Genomic DNA, 21,708 nt, shown 5'->3' with positions numbered 1-21,708 from the left:
TAGTTTTGCCAGACAGTTCTGCCCAATTTTATTATATATTGGTATTAATTAAGTTATTTATGTTCATGAGTTCTTTGAATTCTTTCTACTAACCGGGCATGGACTTCAGGTGTTCCTCAAGTATTTTAGTTCTAAAATACAGTTTTGAAATAATTGGTATTTTTATAAAATGTAGTAATGAGAAAATGGAACTTGTCACCTCAAGTAGCTTATTGATCCCTTACACAGCTGTGATCACATGGTTTATGAAAGAATTCATTCTTCTACTTGAAGGACAGCATTCTTAAAAATAGTTGTGCTGTTTATGTTGTGATAGCTGTGATAGCACTTAGGAGAGTTTGTATATAGATTATGTAGCTGCTGGGTAAAGTTCAAGATTATCCCAGCTATGGAACAAATGTTGTGAAAGCGAGTACAGAGGTGATAATGGTTGGATGTAGGACTGAAGCCTTACGCTAAATAAAGTTGCAGTAAATAGGCAAATATAGCCTAAATGTTTTTTCTGTATTTTGGTAGCTTCTGCATGCACATAACAACTTAGAATTTGCTGAATTGGAATATTTGCCATATTCTGTTGAAGCTGTTGCAGATATGTGTGAGGAGAATAAAGCGGCAGCAAATGGATGCGGCAAAATCCGAAGTGGTGCTCAAAATGGGGCTGCTTTACTTGCCCTAATGGAGAAGACTGGATACAGCATGGTGCAGCAAAACGGGCAAAGAAAATTTGGTGGTCCTCCACCAGGTAAGCATTTCTTTTGAGATTTCTTTTGACACTGAAAATTGGTGTAGCCTCATGTTGTGTATCTTGACAGTGACAGTAGTAAAAGGTTAAGGAAAGAGTGTAAGAAGCACAACACGTATGGGGAGGGCCCTGGTGTGTTTTACAGTTTCCAGCAATTTAAGATCTTTTGAGCTAGACTATGTTGAACATTTGCTTTTGGTGGATTTCAAAAGTCACAGCTTTAAAACCAGCTAAAATTGACAGGTAGCAGAACAAATGTGGAGCTCAAAATGCCGAGTGTGTTCTATATGACTGAGAACACGCTTCAAAACATTTAGTGGCACAGAAGGGAAAAAAAAGTTGGTGATAGAGGCATAACCTAGTTAATGTCTTCTCTGACTGCTTACCACTTGCGTTGGCCAAAACATTTTTTTTTTAATGAACATTTGTTCTCTGAGGGAGCACCAGTGAAGATTAACTCATTTTGTTTTCAGAGTTGAGGATGAAACATTTATTTTATTTTGAATAATTTTTCCAGTGATGTTGGCATCAGCAGTGTACAAGAATTTTTCTACTAGGCCTGGTTGTATGACATAGAGTACAGTAACTCTTGCTTCTGAATCAGATCATGCACTTAGACAAGCAGAAAAGAGGAGAATTCTTTGTGCTGCTCTTTCAGTTCATTCTCACATGTGGCCTGTGATCCCATGTCTTTGTAAGTTATGCTCAGAAGCATGAACTCTATTTGCTCATTGCTATATGTAGTTTAAGTTCGAGCTGCATCAAAATTATTTCTCTGGAAATTTTTCTGTTTAAAATCTTGTCTATATCTTTACTAAGCCTATATAAAATAGCAAAAGGAAGCCCTGTGAAACTATTTTGAAAATGGCGCTGGAAAAAGAACTGCAGGGCATTGCTGACTTCAGTCAGTTCTTAAATTATTATACATCTTTTACATAATAACGATGTCTTTTAATTAGAACATTAGACAGTATTGTGTTTGTTTGGCAAAGCTAGTTTTATTAATATTTTCGGAAACTAGATGTGTTTGAAAAAGTATCTCTTCCATCAGTCCGTTCACTGACATTAGTTACATATTTTTCCTTCAAATCTTCATGTATTTTCATAGGTTTTTTTGGTTGGAAATTACCAAATTACCCTAAGTTGCTATAAATGGCTCTAGGCCAGATGAGACTTTATGTTTGAGAAGGCTTGTAAGAAATTACAATATCTTTATAAATGAAGGGTTTCACTGTGAATTTTGCTGATTTAGGATGTGATTTCAATAAGCTTTTGTTGCTGTCAAAGGATAGTCTCACTGTCAGCTCTATTCTCAGCAGATGTGGCTGAAAATTGCCCTAAAAAGTTACAGGTTTTTACCTGACATCAGTGCAGTTCTTATTCAGTTTATGCCACTTGTGAAAAATGTATCTGTAGAGTGTTTAATATAAAAAGACAGAAGTGAGTTTTCATAGTTTTGTATCTGCTGCCATCTAAGCAGTAGGCCCAGTGATGTCACTAGGCATGTGAGTCATTAGAATTACATGGAAGTTTAAGATGGCATGGATGCTAACAGTGGAGGATTATGACTAATGTTGATTGAACTGCTCCAAAAACAGGAGTCCCGTTTTCTATCGTCCGGCGATGAATCAAGTACCAAGTCAAGGAAACTCTCTGGTCAGCTACTTGTGGAATGCTTTTGACTAACTTTCCGTCTTTGCTCTGCTAAGTATGTGTCCCTCATTGGCATATGTGGCACAGAGCAGTTTTATTTAGGTCAGGAGTCAAGAGGTTAATTGCAGTTGGCAGTAATGCACTGTACTGCTGAGTTAGTATGCAGCTTCAAAGTTAGAAGGGGGGCTTTTTGTATGGTAAATGGCTTTTACTTACTGAGAATCACTGTTCAATGAGTTACCAGACTGAGGAGGGTGGTAAAAGTTTGTCTAGTTAGTAAAGAAATAAAAATTGTTACTTAATTTCATTACTTCCCTACACATTTTTTTCTTGACTGAGGTGTGCAGTTGCTTTTGTCTTTGGAGCTCCTAAATGTGGTACAGTTGGTTTATTGTTTTTATGTGGGAAGGGACTGGCACAATGTGAGTGATGGCAGTGCTTGGTCTGCAAATGGTGTTAGCTGCCATGTCCAGTCAGACCTCAGCTGAAGTGGTCAGAAATGTTTACAAAGGTGAAAATGATAAAGATGTGGAATGCTGTGAGGAACAGAACCAGGCTTTTTCCTAGGTAAGTCATGGCAGTGTGACTCCAAATGTGTGTCAATTCTGATGCCTTGGTAGCTTCCCTGTGTGCCATGTAGTTCTTTCTGTACAGTTAGTGTACACTTACAGATGAAAAGTTACTCTGTGAGAAGGCAAAAACGTCTCAATTCTGTTAATTTTTTCCCATGTAAATTACAGGCTCTTTGGCAATACAAACATGAAGGAAAAAGTGTTAATTACAAAATCATCCAAATATAATTTATTCTGAACTTCAAATCAAAGTACATTATTTAATCATCTTTTTGTCTAAACTTGTCAAGAGTAATTATTTTTTCACCTTGCCTCATTATGCTTTGTCATTTCATGCTAGTACTTACTAAGTTTTGTGTTGGTTTTTTCTACCATCTTTGTACTCCTTGTTTTTCCTCTTAGAGAAAACCTTTCTTCTCAAAAACTTTAGAAAAGGCTTTTAGTTATGATTTGAGTGTCTGCCTTTGAACCTTCTACCTGAAAGCCAAACGAACTTTTTTTAAATTATTTTTTTATTATTTTGGGGAAATGGAGTGCCATATTTGAAGATCACAACTCCATAATATTAAATGCATAAATACATTTTTGCATTATCTATTGAACATATCTTTCAGTGTATATGGCAGAGATATAAAGCAATGTCTGAATGTCCTTGGCTTAAGGAGAGAAGCATAGATGTTCTTGTAGCTTTCAGATGTCAGCCAAAGACTGACTTGTTCTGTGGTTTTTTATTTACTTTTTTTTTTCCTACCATCCACTACTGCCTGTGAAAACTGGTCTGTTTTTAGAGTAAAAGTGTTCAATCTTTTTGCCTATTGGAGAAAGTTTGGCTCTGTATCCTGCCTTCCTTAGGGAGTCTTATTTTATTGGATGAGTGGAGGTGGAAGCAAAATGTTTGGACTTTTTGATTGATGTCAAGGAAGAAAAAAAAAGTGCTGCACTGGGGACCCTTACCAAAATTTATAAAAATATGGGCAAGAAGTGCAGAGAAACATTTTGTATCTTTAAAGTGTTGCAGTAGAAAATAAAACTGAAGTTCTTACTGAGGTATTGTTCTTAGGTATATCAGTTTTATTAATAACTGAAATAAAATTGTAAGGGGCAAAAAATTATCGAAATAGAGACTCTTGGTAAACCTGTTAGCGTTTTTGATAAACAGGTTCAGTGTGTTGTCATACAGATTCCATTGAAAAAAGCCCAGAAAATGGAACTGAAAGAAATACAAACTGTGTGTTTCTGGCATTTTGTTTTTATTTAAACGTAAAAGAAATAAGACATAATAGAAGAGAATGTGCTAGTTTTCAGTTGAGACCAAAAATAAATAAACAACTCCCACATTTGAACTGGGTGTGGGAGAAATGTGCCTATGTGGCATTTGTACTAAGATTGCTGTTGGAAAATTTATTTTAAGGTTGGGAAGGTCCTCCACCACCTCGTGGATGTGAAGTTTTTGTGGGTAAGATTCCTCGCGATATGTATGAAGATGAACTAGTTCCTGTTTTCGAGAGAGCTGGGAAGATCTATGAGCTCAGACTGATGATGGAATTCACTGGTGAGAACCGAGGCTATGCTTTTGTGATGTACACCACTAAAGAGGAAGCCCAGCTGGCCATCAAGATTCTTAATAATTATGAAATTCGTCCAGGGAAGTTTATTGGTGTCTGTGTAAGCTTGGACAACTGCAGACTGTTTATTGGAGCAATTCCTAAAGATAAGAAGAAAGAAGAAATACTGAATGAAATGAAAAAAGTTACAGAAGGAGTGGTGGATGTCATTGTTTATCCAAATGCCACTGACAAATCTAAAAATCGTGGCTTTGCCTTTGTAGAATATGAATCTCACAGAGCAGCTGCAATGGCTAGAAGACGACTAATCCCAGGTAAAACTGTTTGTAATTAAACTGAGCTTTTATGGGAAGTATCTATTTCCATATTGTGGGGGGATGAGATGGTGGATCATTCCTGTTTTCCATTCTTTAAGGTGTTTTGTGAGTTTCAAAACTGCAGTATTACCTTTTGGCTAAGGGCGATTTTTTATGTTTTGTTGTTGAGGAGGGTTTTGTTAAACTTTTTCTTTAAGAAGCTATAATTTAAGTAGTTCTGACAATTAAAAAAGTAGACATCAGTTTTATGTAATTTAGCTATTGTGATTTACACCAATATGTATTTGCATGGGCACACATTCAGTTTTCATTTACATGCACGAGGCTCTGTGCACAAATTCTCTCAAAGGTGAGTTTAGAAAGGATAATGCCTTCAATGTGCCCTGAGTTTCTGGTGGCGTCATGAGTGACGTTATTTTCATCACTATGAAGTATGTGAATTTTTCATATTTTAAAAATACTAAAAAGTAGGTCTTGAATGTTTTAGTAGAAAATAATTTTCAGAGTTTAACAAGTAGAAGATCATTTTTTCATTGTGCCTTATTTTATACACTCTGAAGGAGGGAAAGTAGAAGGGATTAAATTGACTGAAAAAGGAGGGAATAGGTAAAGGTACAGTTAAAAAGGGAAATTCTAGAAGAGAAAGGAAGGGAAATGAACTACACAGGAAATGAAACAATATAGTTGAAGAAGCAAAGTCATTCAAGAAGATAATACAGCATTAGCTTTGCTGAAATGAATGCCAAAACTATTAAGGCTAAGATGTAGGCAAGTCTTGTGTTAATAGCTGACAGTGTGTTACCTAAGGGTTATGTAGTATGTGTTTGATATATACACAAATATATAATATGCAAACGTATATACAAAATGCAAATTATCAAATGTATAATAATATAATAAATATCAATACAGTACTTGTAATAATATGTAATACATTCAACATATTGGGGTGTATATATATATGTATATATGCAAAGTGGTGGGAGAAATACCTCCAGATCACTGAATGGAAAATAAACCGGTATGATATTCAGAATGATAGGTTGACATGAGTAACAAAACAGGTTTGGTTTCGTTTTTTTCTTTTAATTTGGGTTCTGGTGTCTGGTGCAACATAGAGTAAGGTTTGTGTTACAGATATACGCTTAGATTACTATTTCCAGGTGTTGCCCATACTTTCTAAAGAGGCAATATTTTTGAAGAGGCTCTGTTTAGTAGCTAGTTAAGTACATTACTTTAGATCTCCTTTTGTGTGTGTATATGCATGTTGCAAAGTCTTTGTTTTGACAGCTTATGGTGCTTAATGAACCCAAAGGTAACAGAACACTTGTCATTTTTGCAGAGTCTCATTTACTTTAAAAATTTCAAGTAACTTAAGTAGATGCAGGCAACAAAACCCAGTTTCTTGTGGTATGCATCACATTTGCTTTTTTTAGAGGAAGGTGATAAGAATGATTCTGGTTTACTGTGCCTGTTTCTTATTTACATTATGCTTCTTTGCTGTAGGAACGTTCCAGCCCTGGGGTCATACTATTCAAGTAGACTGGGCAGATCCTGAGAAAGTAGTTGATGAAGAAACTATGCAGAGAGTTAAAGTATTGTATGTGAGAAATTTAATGATATCTACTACAGAGGACAAAATTAAAGCTGAATTCAACAAGTTCAAGCCAGGAGTAGTTGAACGTGTAAAGAAGTTGAGGGACTATGCTTTTGTTCATTTTTTCCACCGTGAAGATGCAGTTGCTGCTATGTCTGTAATGAATGGAAAGTGCATTGATGGAGCCAGTATTGAGGTAACACTGGCAAAGCCAGTTAACAAAGAAAGTTCTTGGAAGCAACATTTTAATGGTCAGATAAGTCCCAGTTCTGAAAATCTCTTAGGGTTTCCTAACAAAGAAGATGGTACTCAAAAATCCTTGGGAAAACCAGCAAGTCTTTCAGTTCGTCTTAATGGTCAGCACAGTCCAGGCCCCCCTGAAGTTGAAAGAAGTACATACCCCATTTTTCCAGGAATAAAGCTTACTCCAATTAGCATGTATTCTTTAAAGCTGAGCCACTTCAGTTCTGCAGTAATGCATCTGGATTATTTTTGCCATAAAAATAGTTGGGCACCACCAGAATACTGCTTGTATTCAACCACAGGTCAGGATGGGAAAATACTCTTGGTGTACAAGGTGCTTATTTCTAGTATTGCAGATGATTCCCAGAGTTATTTCATGCCAGAAAAGCTCTGTACAACAGTAGAAGATGCAAAGGAATTGGCAGCACAATTCACACTTTTACATCTAGGTAAGCATAAACAGTTTTGTTTACATATGAAGAACTGGAGCTAGAAAAGTTAGTTTCAAATTGTTCTTGGTGTACATATCTTGGTGCACATGTGTTTTTGTATAAAGTATAAGCTAGTCTACAGAAGACTTGGTTCTTGTGTCAGTTGAGTCTGGACCATCAGATGAGAGCACTGAAGAAACACTGTAAATATCTAAACAGCCCAGTGCCAGGGTCATTTTTGCTTACGTTCATCTACTGCAATGATGTATAAGGAAGCATTAGATGACATGTAAGTGACTTAAGTTTATCTGTGAGATGAATATGGTGCTGAAAATTTATTTGAAAGTCTGTCTGCTTTCTAGCATCTTCATTTATGTATGTTCCATTTTTTAAAATTAGAATGCAACTACTAGAAAAGGGAAGTTTTTATATTATGAAATTGGAGGTGTTGGGATTTTTTTTTATTTGGTTGGGTTTTTTTACCTAGCCTGTTCTAATTCTGGTGAATTGGAAAAGTGATTGCAGTACATTGTTAAAATAGTGTTGCCATTCTTCTCTTCCCTGTACTGCTACTTAGCTCTTGTTCTGGAAGTCTCTTGAGATGTATGTAGGCTGTGGTGAGATTTCTCCTTTGGATGGGTTCATGGCAGCCTTATTTCAGGCTTGACTATGATGCCTTTTGTTTGCAATGCATGACTAAAATGTAAACAAGCTTTTTCTTCTTGCTTATGTTTTTGCTTCTCATTGGGTTTGGATTTGGCATGGCCAGAAGGTCTTGGAGGAAGAAGAACTTCCAAAACACAAGGCCTTATGCATTGTCTCTTCTTCAGCCAGTGGTGTGATTAGTTTACATTAGTGGGCCACCTCCGGAAGGTGATGCTTTCAGATGGCCAAAATGATTTTTAATAATAAATGGCTAAGTATCTGTCTGGTTTTGTGCACGCAGCATTTGGTGGGCAGCATTTGACTAGTTGAGTGTCTGTTTCCATATTTTTCTCACTAGGAAAATAAGGGCCACACCTTTATAACCCATGTAATCCTGAACACAAAGGATAAAAAGGGTACTAAACTAAAAATAATGGTGTAAGGCTCTCCTGAAGAGTAAAGATTGTTGCGAGTTTTGTACCTGCCCAGTTTGCTTCTTTTGGTACCTAAAGTTATTTTCTCTCCTGTACTTCTCTGGGAAAGAATCAAGGGAACAATTATAGAAAGTTAGATTCAGAGTGATTATTCACAGCTGTGGGCAAATCCTGAATGCAGAGAAGTTTTTTAAAAAGTGAAGAAGGTATGTGTTGAGATCTTTATCTCTTCAGTTATAATTACAAGTGCTATAGGGAAGAGGTTTCAAAGTGAATATAAATTAATAGTATTCTAAAACTTTTTAGCACTTGATTGTGCCATACAATCACAGTTAATGTGAACTGGTATTTAACAGAATTCCCAAATACCAGGTTTGTTTTTTGACAGCTGTCCAGCTAGTGGCCTAGTGCTAGTAGTGCTGTTTTATTATCTTTGAATAACTTTTTTTTTTTTTCTTTTGATGGCCTCTGTGCATACTGGTTTGTGAGGATTTGGCCCTGCAAAGAGCATACAGAACCCTGATTTGAAGCAAACATACAAGGTTGACTTTTGAAAGATACACATCTTTCATATTGATTAAAAACCCTGTTTTTGATGTTGGCATTGTTGTGATACTGAAACACAGCCCTAAGGAGTCTGAAAGTACAATTTATTTTCCCTATCTAATCTACAGAAGTTGTTTCTGTTCCAGTTTATTATATATTCTATGTTGAAAGAAATTATCTGCAGGTAAAGAAGAGTTGCTAGATGTGACAGAATCCTTCCTTCTCATGGAAGTGTTGCATGGTTTGACATGTTGAATGATGCTGATGCTGCTGATGGATGTGTGGGTCATGGTTTTTCTTTGGGGCTTGGGGTTTTGTCTGTTAGGGGGTTTTGTGATAACTAGCAGTAATTCGAAAAAAGTCTGAGTGTGTTTCTTGGAAGCAATTTACTATAAACATGAATGTGCAAAGATGACACAGGGAATAATTCTTTCTGGTAAGTAACTTCTCTTACAGGAACCTAGTTTTTTGGCCACTTAAATTTTGATGATGTACAGGGTGGGTTTTGCTGTGTTTTTTTTTCTTTTTAAAGCATATAACTAGTCTAAGGTAAGTAAATGAGAAAGGGCTGCTTTGATAGGATTTTAAAACTGGACTGCTTTGATTAATAATCTCTAGGCATTCTGGTTTGTTTGTTTTTTTTTTTTTTTTTTTTTTTTTTGGGATACGCATTTCTGTGTTTACTTTCGCGCGTTACAGAATACTTGGCTTTTACACAAGTGTATATAGTACTGGTTCACAGCAGTCCTGAGCAGACAGCAGTACATCAACTAACCACTTGGTGTCACTTGAATATTTTGTAAATGATGGTTCTTAGAAAACACAGAAAACTACTTTGTCAGGGAAAGATTAATAAGCTACATTTTAATGTTACTAAATAAATCACTAACAGATCAAGGGAGTGAAAACACTCAGGCTTGGCTAAATGTGTGAAAATCACATGTCTGGATGCCCATTTGTGAAAAAGGGAGTGGAGCTACGTGTTGAAATTTCAGAAGGTGAATGTTGTCAGAGGGAGGATTGGGGGGATAGAGGAACAGAATAAGGAAACACCAGAATGTCCTGTAGAAAAATTAATACCTCTACCATTAATTTGAATCGCATTTCTGCACAAATAAGTCTGTGCCTTCAGAAGTTACACAACACCTTAAATGTCAATTGCAAAGTGGTGCTTGGCTGTTAAATGTTGCATCCAGTTAGAAAAACATGTGAGACTTCCTGCTCTTGCCCGTGCTGGAGGTTGACTAAATGTGAGGCAGCTCCAGTTCAGAGACTGTATAGTTGTGTAATTAGCACACACTTGATATTCCACCTGTGCTCCAGAAGCACTCTTAGTGCAGAGTCAATACTGAAATAGGAGGTGGTATTATCATTCAAGTCCTTTGCTTCAGTAACAGTGGTTTGTAGCTAATGGAATCAAACTGGCTCATCCACGTATCTTCAAAGTAGAGGCAGAAGAAAATTTGGAATTGCATAGATACGCTCTGAATTGTTGGAGAACTCCCACCTCCCTTTTTTTATTAAGACTAAACATCTGAAGCCTGGAAAAACAGAGCCTTTTTTTGGAAACTATTATTTTGGTTGGTTGGTTTGTTTTCATTTGCTGCTGTTGGAATTCCACTGGTTTAAGGAAATACCAGAACATGTCCGAACCTATTTCTAGTCCTTAAGATAACACTCTCTATAGCAAAGGCTGAGTCCTGGGAAATTCTCTCCCTGCTGAGTTTGACTTCAGGGTGATGGGGAAGAATGGGAGAAGTTCCAGTAAAGTTTCCTGTTTCAGGGATCTGCCAGGTTTGAAATGGGTATTCCACTAGAGGGTGTTCTTTGCACTTTCACACTTGCTAATTCATGTTACATCTCACTGAGATGCAATTTATGAAATTAATTTGTGAGGTAGAAGAGAATATTTTAAAATATTTGTAAGCAAAATATATGGATAAGTCTCCAAATCAAGAAAAAGTCTTTTAATAACTAACTATAGCACATAAATAACAGTTTCCTTCCAGTTCTTCACATACAACTTTTATAGTAAATAATACTGAAATAGGTGGAGCAGCCATTGTGTCTTACTACTGTGAATTCACTTGTTTAAACATCTTAAAATTGCAGTAGCAGTTTTAAGTCATGGATAAAACTTTTATAAGCTAGTTCAAGAGTCTGTATTTAGCATCTGTGTCTCAGAACAAACGTCTCTGCAGACTGCTGTATTAGATTTTGAACATTAAACCTAAAGGTCAAGTGAGATGGTTTTTATGTTGTTGTAGGAATTTTCTTTACTTAAACATTGCCGTGGTTTGCTTTATCAAAATTAGTTATGTTGCTGTTGGAGCAAGCAACAGCCGCAAATTTTAAGATTTTTGAAAAAAAACACAGAAGTTGCTGGCTTTGTTTAGCAAATACAGATGATTGGGGGGTTTTAGTGATTTTTAGAAAGGCTCAGAAGGTAGTATAAGAAGTTTTTTAACAGTATGAATTTAGAAGTCTGAAATATTTATCAGGTGACTTACACATATAATGGGTTTTCTTACAGCCCCCGAGCAAGCATATATAACATTGCTGTCCCTGAAGGCAGCATGGTGGGATAGTAAAGGTGAGTAAGCCTCTCAGGATTGTTTAGTGTGGCTTTTTGCCCTCTCAGAGACATTGTCTTAGCTGCAATGTTTGCACTGTTTGTTAGAGAAGTTGTACTTTCCCCACAGACACAGCTCTAAGAAGGATTTCTAGAGATTCTCTGTTGCTTTTTTCCAAAGGAGACCGTACCTCTACTGCCCTATAATACCTGCTGATGGATCATGCAGTCTCATGTTCTTGTCGGTTGTGCAGCGCAAAGGAAGGTTATAGTTTTTACTCCTAAAATGACTCTGAGTCATTTTTCAGTTGTTTTTAATTATTTGCCTTTCCAGCTTGGGTTTAAATTTATGTTGAGAAGTGGGAGCTCTTACTCCTCTGGGCACTTGGACTATTTTTTGGCTAGTCAGTTTCATGGGAAAGAGACTACTGTCTCCTCTGACTTTTTTTTGAATATGCTATTGTGGATGAATTTAAGTGTGTATCTGTCACTTCTGAGGCCTCCCTCCTTTTTTTTTTTTTTTTGAATGGCATGAGAATGGTTTTTAAAAGCTTGCAAGGCAGTTTGAAAATGGCATTAAATGCATGCTCTGTGTTAACTGCTGGAAGCTTCTAATCTCAGGCACACAGAATATTTCCCAAAGATTCAGTTATTTTTCAGCTGCTGCTTATGGACAGGGAACACAAATTTGTAAATCTTGGCCTGTATAGGTGAACTTGGAAAAGAGTAAGTAAGAGAGATACAACAGTGTTGGACTATATTTATCTGTGAAATAACTTGTCTGCCTTCAGTAGAGTCAGTCACTTCACAACAGGATATAATTCAGCACAGTTTTTTCTACTCCACTGATGATCACAGTGAAGTTGGGTTTTGTTTATGCAGTGTACATCAGGCAGAACTTGGTGCATAGTTGAGTGCAGACTCTGATTTAAAGTGTTAAATATGCAATATGAATTATGCTGCTGTGATGTGTATGATACACGTAGCTAATATGGCTCGGAACAGTGATCTAATATGCACTTGAGAATTGTCTGCATTAATATTTTGCATTCAGTGAAGGTGAAACAAAGGGCTATTATGATGAAGTTCAGTGTGTGTCTGTGTATATATATATATAGGATGAGAAAATGTGTTCAGTATTGAAGAATGGGGTTTCTTAGAAGTATAAGGGTCTTAGGAAAAAAAACTCCTTGAACAGCTGACTAAACAGTTTCTTAATTATTTTGAGTTAGTGCTGCAGAGGAAAGGGAAGAATGAGCATTGGCATAAGACTATGAACGCTTTTGTTACACCATTATCTTAAGTTCCCTAATAGTTAAGTCCATCTTGAAACGGATAATGCAGTATGTTTGCTGAAATCAAAGTCTCTTCATCCCCCTCCCCCTCTCTTTCTGCAGCCAACTGTACACCCTACTTGATTTGAATTTCCCTGAAGAAGAGAAGTTTGGAATTTATTGCTTTGGATCTTGTCATGAAAGGAAAAAGAACACCCCACTGATACATAATTATTGGAAATTCACATTCTGTGTTTATCAATGAATAATTCTTCAAAGTGTGTGTATTAAGCATTTCAATTTAAAGATTAGTGAAATTGAATGTTAAATTGTTTTGGTTAGTTTGATTAAATTTGGGTTTTAAAACATAATTTGTTTAAAGGATTTTTATTACCTGTAATAGTCTATACAACAGAAATTTATATTTAGTGTTGAAACAATTTGCCACAATTCCTACTCTTGTATTCTCGCACAGAATTTTTACAGCTTCTATTGTATGTAATAAATCTTAAACAAATGTTAAAAAAACCCACCAACAAAACAATAAGCACTATTCTGTCAACTCTGCCTTTTCATACATAAACATGCATAATATGAAGCTTAAATACCATCCCTCCAGTTTGCTTCCATTAACTTGATGCAGAATTTTGTAGGAAGAACATGTCCAATAAAATCTTTGCTTATGATATACCATTACATCAATGGAGAACTTGTATTTTGAAGGACTTTATTTCAATGTACCATCAGGCTACATTGCTGTAGTCATAACATTGAGGTTCAATATCTTAGTTAATTCTTGGAGACGGTAACACTTTTATCCAGGCTCTCCCTTGAAACCAGCACTTGTGCTTGCCTCGGGTAGCCGTGTGGAACAGCAGCTTGCTCACTTTATAATCAGACCATGTTCTTCTTAAAAAACATTGTTTAGCATTAAACTGAAAATAGTTTTTGATTTTAAAAATCAGATATATGTAATTCATTTTGAGTGAGCCATCTTTATTTTTCTTGTGACTATTTGGCGTTTCTCAGTCAAGTGCTTTATTTATTGAATGACAAAAGAATAACAACTTTACCTTTTTAAAAATCTGAAACTAATACAGTAGACCATTCTTATTTTTGGATTTTATACATAGTTTCAGTTCTTTGACAAGGAGTGGGCCAAGTGGTTAAAATGTCTAAGGGCCTCACCTATGCAAGTATTGTTTGTAACCTGTTGTATCTGAAAATTGTTTGTCAGAAAGGAATATTATGTAGACAGAAAACAATGCAATGGAAAGATTTCAAGTTGAATAATTTTTCTTAAAAGCAATCAACTGTGTTGGTCCACTATGTATTTTGGTTCAGTGTATTTCATCACCATATTAAATTGTCCTTTCTGCTGTTAATTTAGGTGCAGTTGTAGCAGTTTCATTTTATTTGCATTTGATATTAGCTACATAATAATTCTTCTAAACGTTGCAATTTCTAACGTTGAAATAATGTGTTTGACTTCTGTACGTGAATTACCATTTATATTAAATTTATGCTGTTCATATTTGGTGTCTGTAAAAGAAAATAAATCATTATTTTAGACGTGGTACCTTCACAAACTTACTTTGCAGGATTCACTTTGCTTTCTCTAGTAACAGGCTTTGGCCAGAGGCTGCAGTGCTTTGCTGAACAAAAGGAAGGTGATTAAGTGGCTGGGTGAACGCTTGAAAAAAGAAAAGTAATTCTTAAACAGCAGGTTGGCTCATAGCTTCTGTCGCATGTGAAAGTTGTTAAAAGGTTAGGATTTCCTAAAAAACTCATGAAGAAAGGGAACAGGGAACTTGTTTAATCCATGTTTAAACCGACTGGTTCCTAAGGCCAAGACAAAAACTGGTGTTTGAGGTAGAATGATACAGTATAATGCTGATAAGATATGGGGTTGGTAATTTAAAAGTGTTTTCCTGGCAGCCTGAGAATTCCAGTCTACAGACTGCTGAAATAAGCTTAATTTTATTTTTTAAGTGTCTTGATGAAGACTTAGGTTTTTGCATTTCTGCAAAGGTAAGATCCGCATTGTTAGCTACTTAAGGGAGCTGTGGGCTAAGGTGCACAAAGATTGCGTAATATTACAATGAATAGCAGAAGAAGAGCTGTGAACAAAAGGAGGTACTGCCCAGTACTGGAAAGCCAGGGGATTGCATTTTTCAGGTTTGTAACATCCTTCTTCAGATTTCCAACTGTCCCTCCTGTCTTTGAGGCAAAAACACCCCCCAGCTTTGCTACAAACTAGAAAATCTCATCATTATTAACATGAGCGTGTGTCTTGGCAATTATTTGCAGTATTCCCAACCTGTGTGATAGTACTAAACCATTGTCAAGCATTTGAGTGTAATGAGTACTAGGTTGATGTCAGCCAAATACAACCCTCGGGCAGAATTGGTCTTTGTTCTGCAGCTAAGAACAGTGCTGTAAGGAATAAGCAGCTGAAGCAGCAGTAGCACTCAGTTGCTGTAATTCAGGCTTTTTGAAGTTTATTTAGAACACATCATTAGAAATCTCTAATCAGTGTGCAAAATTGCAAGCATATTTTTCATGCTTATAAAACTCTCACTGGAGCTTATTAACCTTTGGAAAATAAACCACCATGTATTTCTACTAAAAATGTTGTGACAGAACATGGTGTTGCCCTTTTTTTCCTTCATTACTTCTGTATAAGGTAAAAAGTAATTTGGTTTTGTTACTTTGAGCTAGACCCACTGCATCAAAAACTTGCCCTAAATAAGAAAAGGAGGTCCTTATTCTTACAGTTACTTTTTTTCATCTATTTACCTTTTTTCCCCCCTCCTCCCTCTAATATTTTTATTGTTACTGCCATGATTTTTCATGGGAAAGCAACAGTGAATTGTGATGGGGGAACCAAGACTACTTGTCACCCAAAGTTAGCATCCTATAGAACAACATGAACAAGAGTTAGTAAATTAATGAAAATTTCTTTTAAGTATGAAACAGTAGTAAAGAGCAAGTCACCTGGAAGATACTGGGTTAATGCATGCTCTTGAGGTAAAAGCAATCCCCAGGAAGTCAGTTGTTCCAAGCCCTCTCTTTCAGCAAATTTCTTGACAGCAGTTGCTGTGTACAAAGAATGATCAGTTTACCATCTCTTCACACTATTTAGTGTCCAGCTTAGTGGACAACTAGAGGAAAGAAAACAGGTAATGATCAAGCAGTCTTAAATGCAGCTTTGCTGCAATTAAAGCCTGGATAGGCCCCAAACAGCCAGGAAAAGGGAAGGCTTAAAGCAGTCATTTAGAGCTCCTTTCTCTACCACTCAGTTGTTCACCATGCTAGCAAGGAGCCCCCAGGGCTAGAAATTGTTCCAAGTTGTCTGTGGCTAAACTTTAAGAGACAGGATTAAAATGACTTCATCACAGACTGCATCAGTAATAAAATAACTAACACGTTTAACCTCCTCAGGAGCCAAACTCATGCTGGCATGAAAGCCCTGCTCATTCCACCAGGATGACGCCTGGTAGCAGGAATGGCAGCAGGCATGTGGGACCCAGATAGGGCAGGCCTTTTCCAAAGATACAGATGCTGCAAACGACCATGGAGAAGCATTTAACAATGCAACCACTGTCAAATAAGGTGGAATTTTTAGAATTCTAGAATGCAAATAGCTGCTCATGGGAATGGAAAGAAAATCTTACATACTGCTTGAAGGTGGGTGAAATTTCAAGAGTTAGAAGAACACAAATATCTTCCTAGAGATCCCACTTCAAGCTTTGAGCATTTTTTTCTACGCTGCCAGAGGTTGTGGCTGCTATCAGCTTAAAGCTTCCTGCAGAGGGAAGTATTCACTAGTGTATGAGAAACAAATTCATGTAAATACTGGTCCCTTCAGCAGCCGGGCCTTTCTGTCCCAAATTGTGATGTCGCACTTGCTCTGCTCTTCAGATTCGACAGCAAGGGAGGGGAAGAACAATTCTTCCCATTTCCCAGTAGTTTTTCACAGGCAGAATTTAGTATTTCCAGCACCTTCCTAGGGAAGAGTAGGAGGTTGGATTCAGACACATGAAGGAAGAGACCTTTGAGTCTGCCCTACTCTCCCTTTTTTATTTTTTCTTAAGTGATAAGGATCCCAGTGTTGTTTATAGGTACTTAATTTAACATTGGCAACTTCAGCATAATTAAGAAAGAATAGCATCCCCTTGGGAAGGTGTATCTGGGCTGAAGGCAGGAAGCTATCACAATCAGTCTTCCAGGAATTAAGTAGTCCTGAGTGAGGGGGAGATGCTTCAGAAAGTTCAATAGCAAAGAAAAGCTTGGGTGCAAGTAAAAAACAGCAAACAAACTCAGGATCCCTCCAGGATGACACAGATTTGGAGGACCATACAAAAAGGTGTAAATGCCAAATTCCAGTTACTTCTTCTTGTAGAAAACTGAAGGTCAAATTGTTCATGGAATCCAAAATGTTTGGTTTTTAATGTGCTGGTTTTATGCCAGGGATAGAGGTAGGTGAGAAAATGGTTAAGAGCTGGTTTGTAGCACTAGCTTTCTATGGAGGGATGGTAAGCAGCTTTCAAAGTCTTAGGGTGAAAACAATGATCATAGGAACACTGATGAAAGGATTTGTTTTTTTCTTTAAACTAGACAAAAATGTAAAAAAGGCAATGCCTCATCCTCCAAAAGTTCACCTCTGCTATCTAAAGCAACATTCATGAGACAAAACTACCTGAACTTTAACACTAAGGCATAATATTTGATAAAACTTCCACTACACATTTTTCCTTAAAACCCTATCAAGTTTTCAGCTACCTTGAAATCATATTTATTTTATCCATTCATCCTAGTCAAGAATTTAAGCTATGGAAGTGGTGGATTAAGGCCAGAGGAAACAGTCACCTCACCCAGTTTGTCCAGCACTCCAAACACATCACCCCATTTCACATACGGCCTTGGAGCAAGCCCAGTAACAGCTGATGAAAACACAACTTCCAGAAAGGCATCAAAGCCCACAAGGAGTTGAATCTTGGAACATAAACTGGATCAGGGTGTCCTAACTTTAAACAGACACAATACAGCAAAAATACTTGATTTCTCCGATATAGAAGTACACTGGGTATTTCCTAAGCTCTTAATATCCACTCATGCTTTAAGCTGAAGAAATTTTCTAAGCCACCTATTAGTACCAGTAGCTCTGCATACTGGTAATAGCTATCAACTGTATTTTCCTGCTTTTCTTTTCACCACCACATGTGAGACTTTAATATTAGAAAAGTAACTAGTGAATAACTCTGAATTACACTCTGGGGACTCCAGCAAGCTATGAAGCAGGTGGAGTTCAACTCTATTTAGCTCCGGTGAACCTGTGCAACAGACTTCACAAGCTGGTCCTGTGTCACAGCTGAACTGGGGAGAGCTGGGTGTTAGCAGAGCTTGCTGCCCTGATTTTGATATGACTCACCTGAAGGAGGGACGTGGCCTCCAACTTACAGGACCTCAGGGGCTGAGCTGCTGGTGGAAACACTGGTCTCGGGCTTCTGAGAGGAATGAAGCCAGGTGCTCTCACTGGAGAGTTCAGGGTAAATGTGGATACAGGCATTCACAGGACAGTATGTCTGGCTGCCTGAGAAAGTCATCTGGACAAATATGTGTATTAAAAACATCTAAGAATATGAAATATTTTCATCCTAATGCAGAAGAGAAATTCTTTTAGAGCTCAGATATTGTCATTTGTGTAAACAATTCTTATTTAGGCTCTTCTAATGCTAGGGGTAAGGGAGACGTAGTGCATATTGTACCAGTTAGGGCAGGCATTTAGTGAACTCTCAAATGTGTCTGTACACAGCTGGCTAATGGGTTAATGCTACAGTCTTTGGGAAGCTCAGCTTCCAGTTTTCTTCACCCATATTACAAACCCTGACAAAGTCAAGCAGGCATGGCTGCTTTTAGGGCTGGTGTAAGGCTGGCAAGATTCCTGCTACAGTAGAGAGTCTGCTGAATTTTTCTCTCTTACCCTAGAATTCTTTGCCAGAAAAGTAAGTTGTTCCATTTCATACTGAATTTGTGCTTGTTAAATCCATTTCAGCTCCATGATATACCAGTATTTCATAATGAAAAGAAGCTACTCTCCTGTATAGGTATGACTTCATTTTTTGTAAGCTATTCTTCTTTAAGTTTTCATAAACTTCTTTAAGTTTTCAGAGACAGGGAGATGTCAGAAAATTCTGGATAGTGAAAGCCTTCAGTGCAGACACCCCCCAAGGCTTTAACAGCCTCATTATTGCAAGCTAACCAGCAGTAGTTTAAAATGCCTTATTTTTTTTTTTTTTGCCAGCCAGAGTGAAAAGATTTCTATTTTATGTGTTCAAATCCTAGTGTACTGTTTGTCAAACAGGAGTTAGAAGAGATAGGAGAGGCATCTAACAAAGGAAAAATATATGTACTAGCAGCCTGAAGAGGGCAACCAGTGTAACTCAAGGAAACTTCATGTCAGTATAGTGTTAAAAACTTAATGAATGATTTTTGGGAAACATTTTTAAAATTCCACTTTGAATGAAATGTACTCATATTCTTGGTAGTTTAACAGTTCGTCTAAAAAAATAAAAATGCAGTTTAATTACTGTTGCATGGGAGGGAATTGCAGAGAAAAGGAGAAGAGTAGGGATAAAGATCTAGAGTAGCAGTAAGCATTTTTAATTGCATTACATGGATAACTATTTCATAACTTTTGAAAACTTGCTGGATTATTAGGATTCATAATGCTAGGATAAGCAGATGTTTGACTATAAATGAGAATATCCTACCCAAACAATCTAAGTCAGTGTAGATAAGACTTGGATATATTACAGCTTCTGAAATTGAGCTATAATCAGCTTTTTCACTATGTTGCATGTTTTCTCTTTTTGGCCTAATTTCCAAGACAGTTCACCAGGCTGAATCTCAAACTGGCTTCCTCTAAATTCTCCTCTCCCGATTGCTACTTCATAATTTTGTGGGCCTTTCTTGACATTTCTTCCCCCTCAAATATTTTTCTGTGTCAGAGATTAATTGAATATTTTGGGTCAGAAGGGACCTTTCAAAGGTTGTCTAGTCCACCCTGCCCTGCAAATGAGCAGGAACATCTTCAATTCTATGAGGTTTCTCAGCACCCCATCCAGCCTGACCTTGATCACTAATTATTCTTTCACAATAGGCTTCAGTCTACTACTGTATTTAAGTGAAAACTATTTGATAGTTTTTCCTTGTCAACTGATGCTTTTTTCTTTAAAAAGAAATTCCAATCCAAGCACAGTCCTCAAGCATATTTATTCTGATTCTTTTACTTAAATCAGTGCCAACTTCTCTTAGTTACACTGTTTCGCACCAAAATATTCTCTCATGTGTTTCCAGACTATTTCAAACAGACTATGTCCATCTTTAAGGGTGCTTTTGAGATAAGGTACCAGAATATCACTTTGAATATGAATTCAGCATCACTAGCACATGGGCTCCTGCCAGTTCTGCTGTGTCTGCCACTTGTTATGTTTTTTTCATATCCTTGAGAGCCTGCAACAGAGTGCTGTTGGAAGCTTACAAATTTTCTGCAAAACATCAGATGTAATCTAGTTCTTTTCATGGTGAGTAATCTTTTACAGATGTTGTTTTACAAATGGAGAGTTTAATGCATCTACCACTTCTCTAATTCTTTGGCAAGTGGAAAAATGGTCCCACGTGATCTTTGCATTTATTTTATATTAGTGTATGTTATAAACAGGTACTGTGGTAGTTACAGTGTATGTAGAATCATTTTAAGTGTGAAAACACAATTGATTAAGCACCTGATGAGCTTTCAATTTATCTGGCCAGTTCTGGAAGATACAAGAGCTGAATGGAGGAACGTAAAAACAAACTCAGGTCGAAGGCAGCCAAAATCTCTACTGAAAATGAAGTAGGGGATTTCAAGGAGTTAGAATCAAAGAATAGAGGAAGTATATGAATGTTCGTTGTTAAATTGGTCTCCAGGTGGCAGAGGTATATTGGGTAAAAATCCCCAAAGTGAAGAACAGCTTTCTGAAGTGAGATTTTGAGCAGAAAGACACAGACCATGCAAGTCCAGTTCACTGCTAACAGTCCCAGGTTGCATTCCCTAACCCAGGGCACACCCAGTTTTCCACAGTGTTCAGGTTAGCCACTCTCACCAAAAAGCTCTTGCTGCACAACAGAAATCCCTTCTCCGGGGAACCAGCTTGATGGAGGACTGTCAAACTTTAAAGAATTTTTTACAGAAAGAAATGGCCATTTAGTTTTATGTTCTGAACTTTGTTCCTGTAGAATCAGCCTGTAAGTAAATTGAAGTTTTTCAAAAGTAGATGCAGGGCTGGGACAGTAGGGCAAGATCTTCCTTGGTTATGGAAGAAGGGAGGATTAATGGTGATTTCCCTTCCTTCAATGAAGAATTCCCTTCCACCCTGTAGAGTTTCACCTGCCTGAGATGTCCCCACCACAGTGTAAACACCTCTGCCAGTCTCTTGCTTAGCCCAGGTGAGAGCAGCAATGCTCTCTATCTCCATGCTATTTCACATACATTCCTGCATTATGTCCAATTAGTCAGAGTTGGATTTTATTTTTAATGTACAAATTGAGAATTCAGTACACATTAAAACATGCTTCTTTTTGCCTCTGCATTTTCCTTCCTTTTTAGCTTCCAGTCTTCTTGGATGTGCCTGATGCTTCCTGATGCCCAGAGGCATTAGACTACCTGGACCTGGTTAAGGACAGTCCTTGATGCACCACGGAGTTCAGAGAAAGGGAGAGAGAGGTTTCAAATATCTGACTGCAGGAAAGACAGAATGTCAAAGAGTTGGGATAATTCCAGATCCCCTGCTGAAAGAGATAACAGAGGGCCTGCAAAGCCCTTGCCAGCCTTCAAGATAGATCAGCCTCTGTAATTGTTCTGCTAAGTTAGCAGTGGAGAACCAAAAGGGTTGTAAACAAGGTTTAAAGCAAACACCAACCCAAACTAGAAATAAATATTTGGTACATTTATTTGCAACACATATCTAAAATCCTGACCTAAATCAGAAAAGAAATGCATTATTAGGGCTACAAATTGCCCTTGACCTGGAAATGTTCCAGTCATCACTGAGAAAAATTTAAGATTGCAGG

The 21,708-nt window shown here is 37.2% G+C and overlaps 1 protein-coding gene across 1 annotated transcript in view; it reads left to right on the top strand.

Moving 5' to 3' along the window:
- Positions 1 to 591: 591 nt before the first annotated feature.
- RBM46 (RNA binding motif protein 46) overlaps positions 592 to 21,708 on the top strand; it is a gene marked incomplete at both ends in the record, with an annotated part of 130,594 nt that continues 109,477 nt past the window's right edge. Inside the window, 3 exons of the mRNA XM_082281974.1 lie at positions 592 to 742; positions 4,379 to 4,846; positions 6,356 to 7,138. Coding sequence (XP_082138100.1) covers positions 592 to 742; positions 4,379 to 4,846; positions 6,356 to 7,138 — 1,402 coding nt within the window. The remainder of the gene's footprint in view (positions 743 to 4,378; positions 4,847 to 6,355; positions 7,139 to 21,708) is intronic.

This window comes from Coloeus monedula, assembly GCF_965178545.1.
Source record: "Coloeus monedula genome assembly, chromosome: 5".
Classification (NCBI taxonomy): Eukaryota; Metazoa; Chordata; class Aves; order Passeriformes; family Corvidae; genus Coloeus; species Coloeus monedula.
Note: the sequence above shows the minus strand (reverse complement) of the source record. Positions and strands in the feature narration are given on the sequence as shown.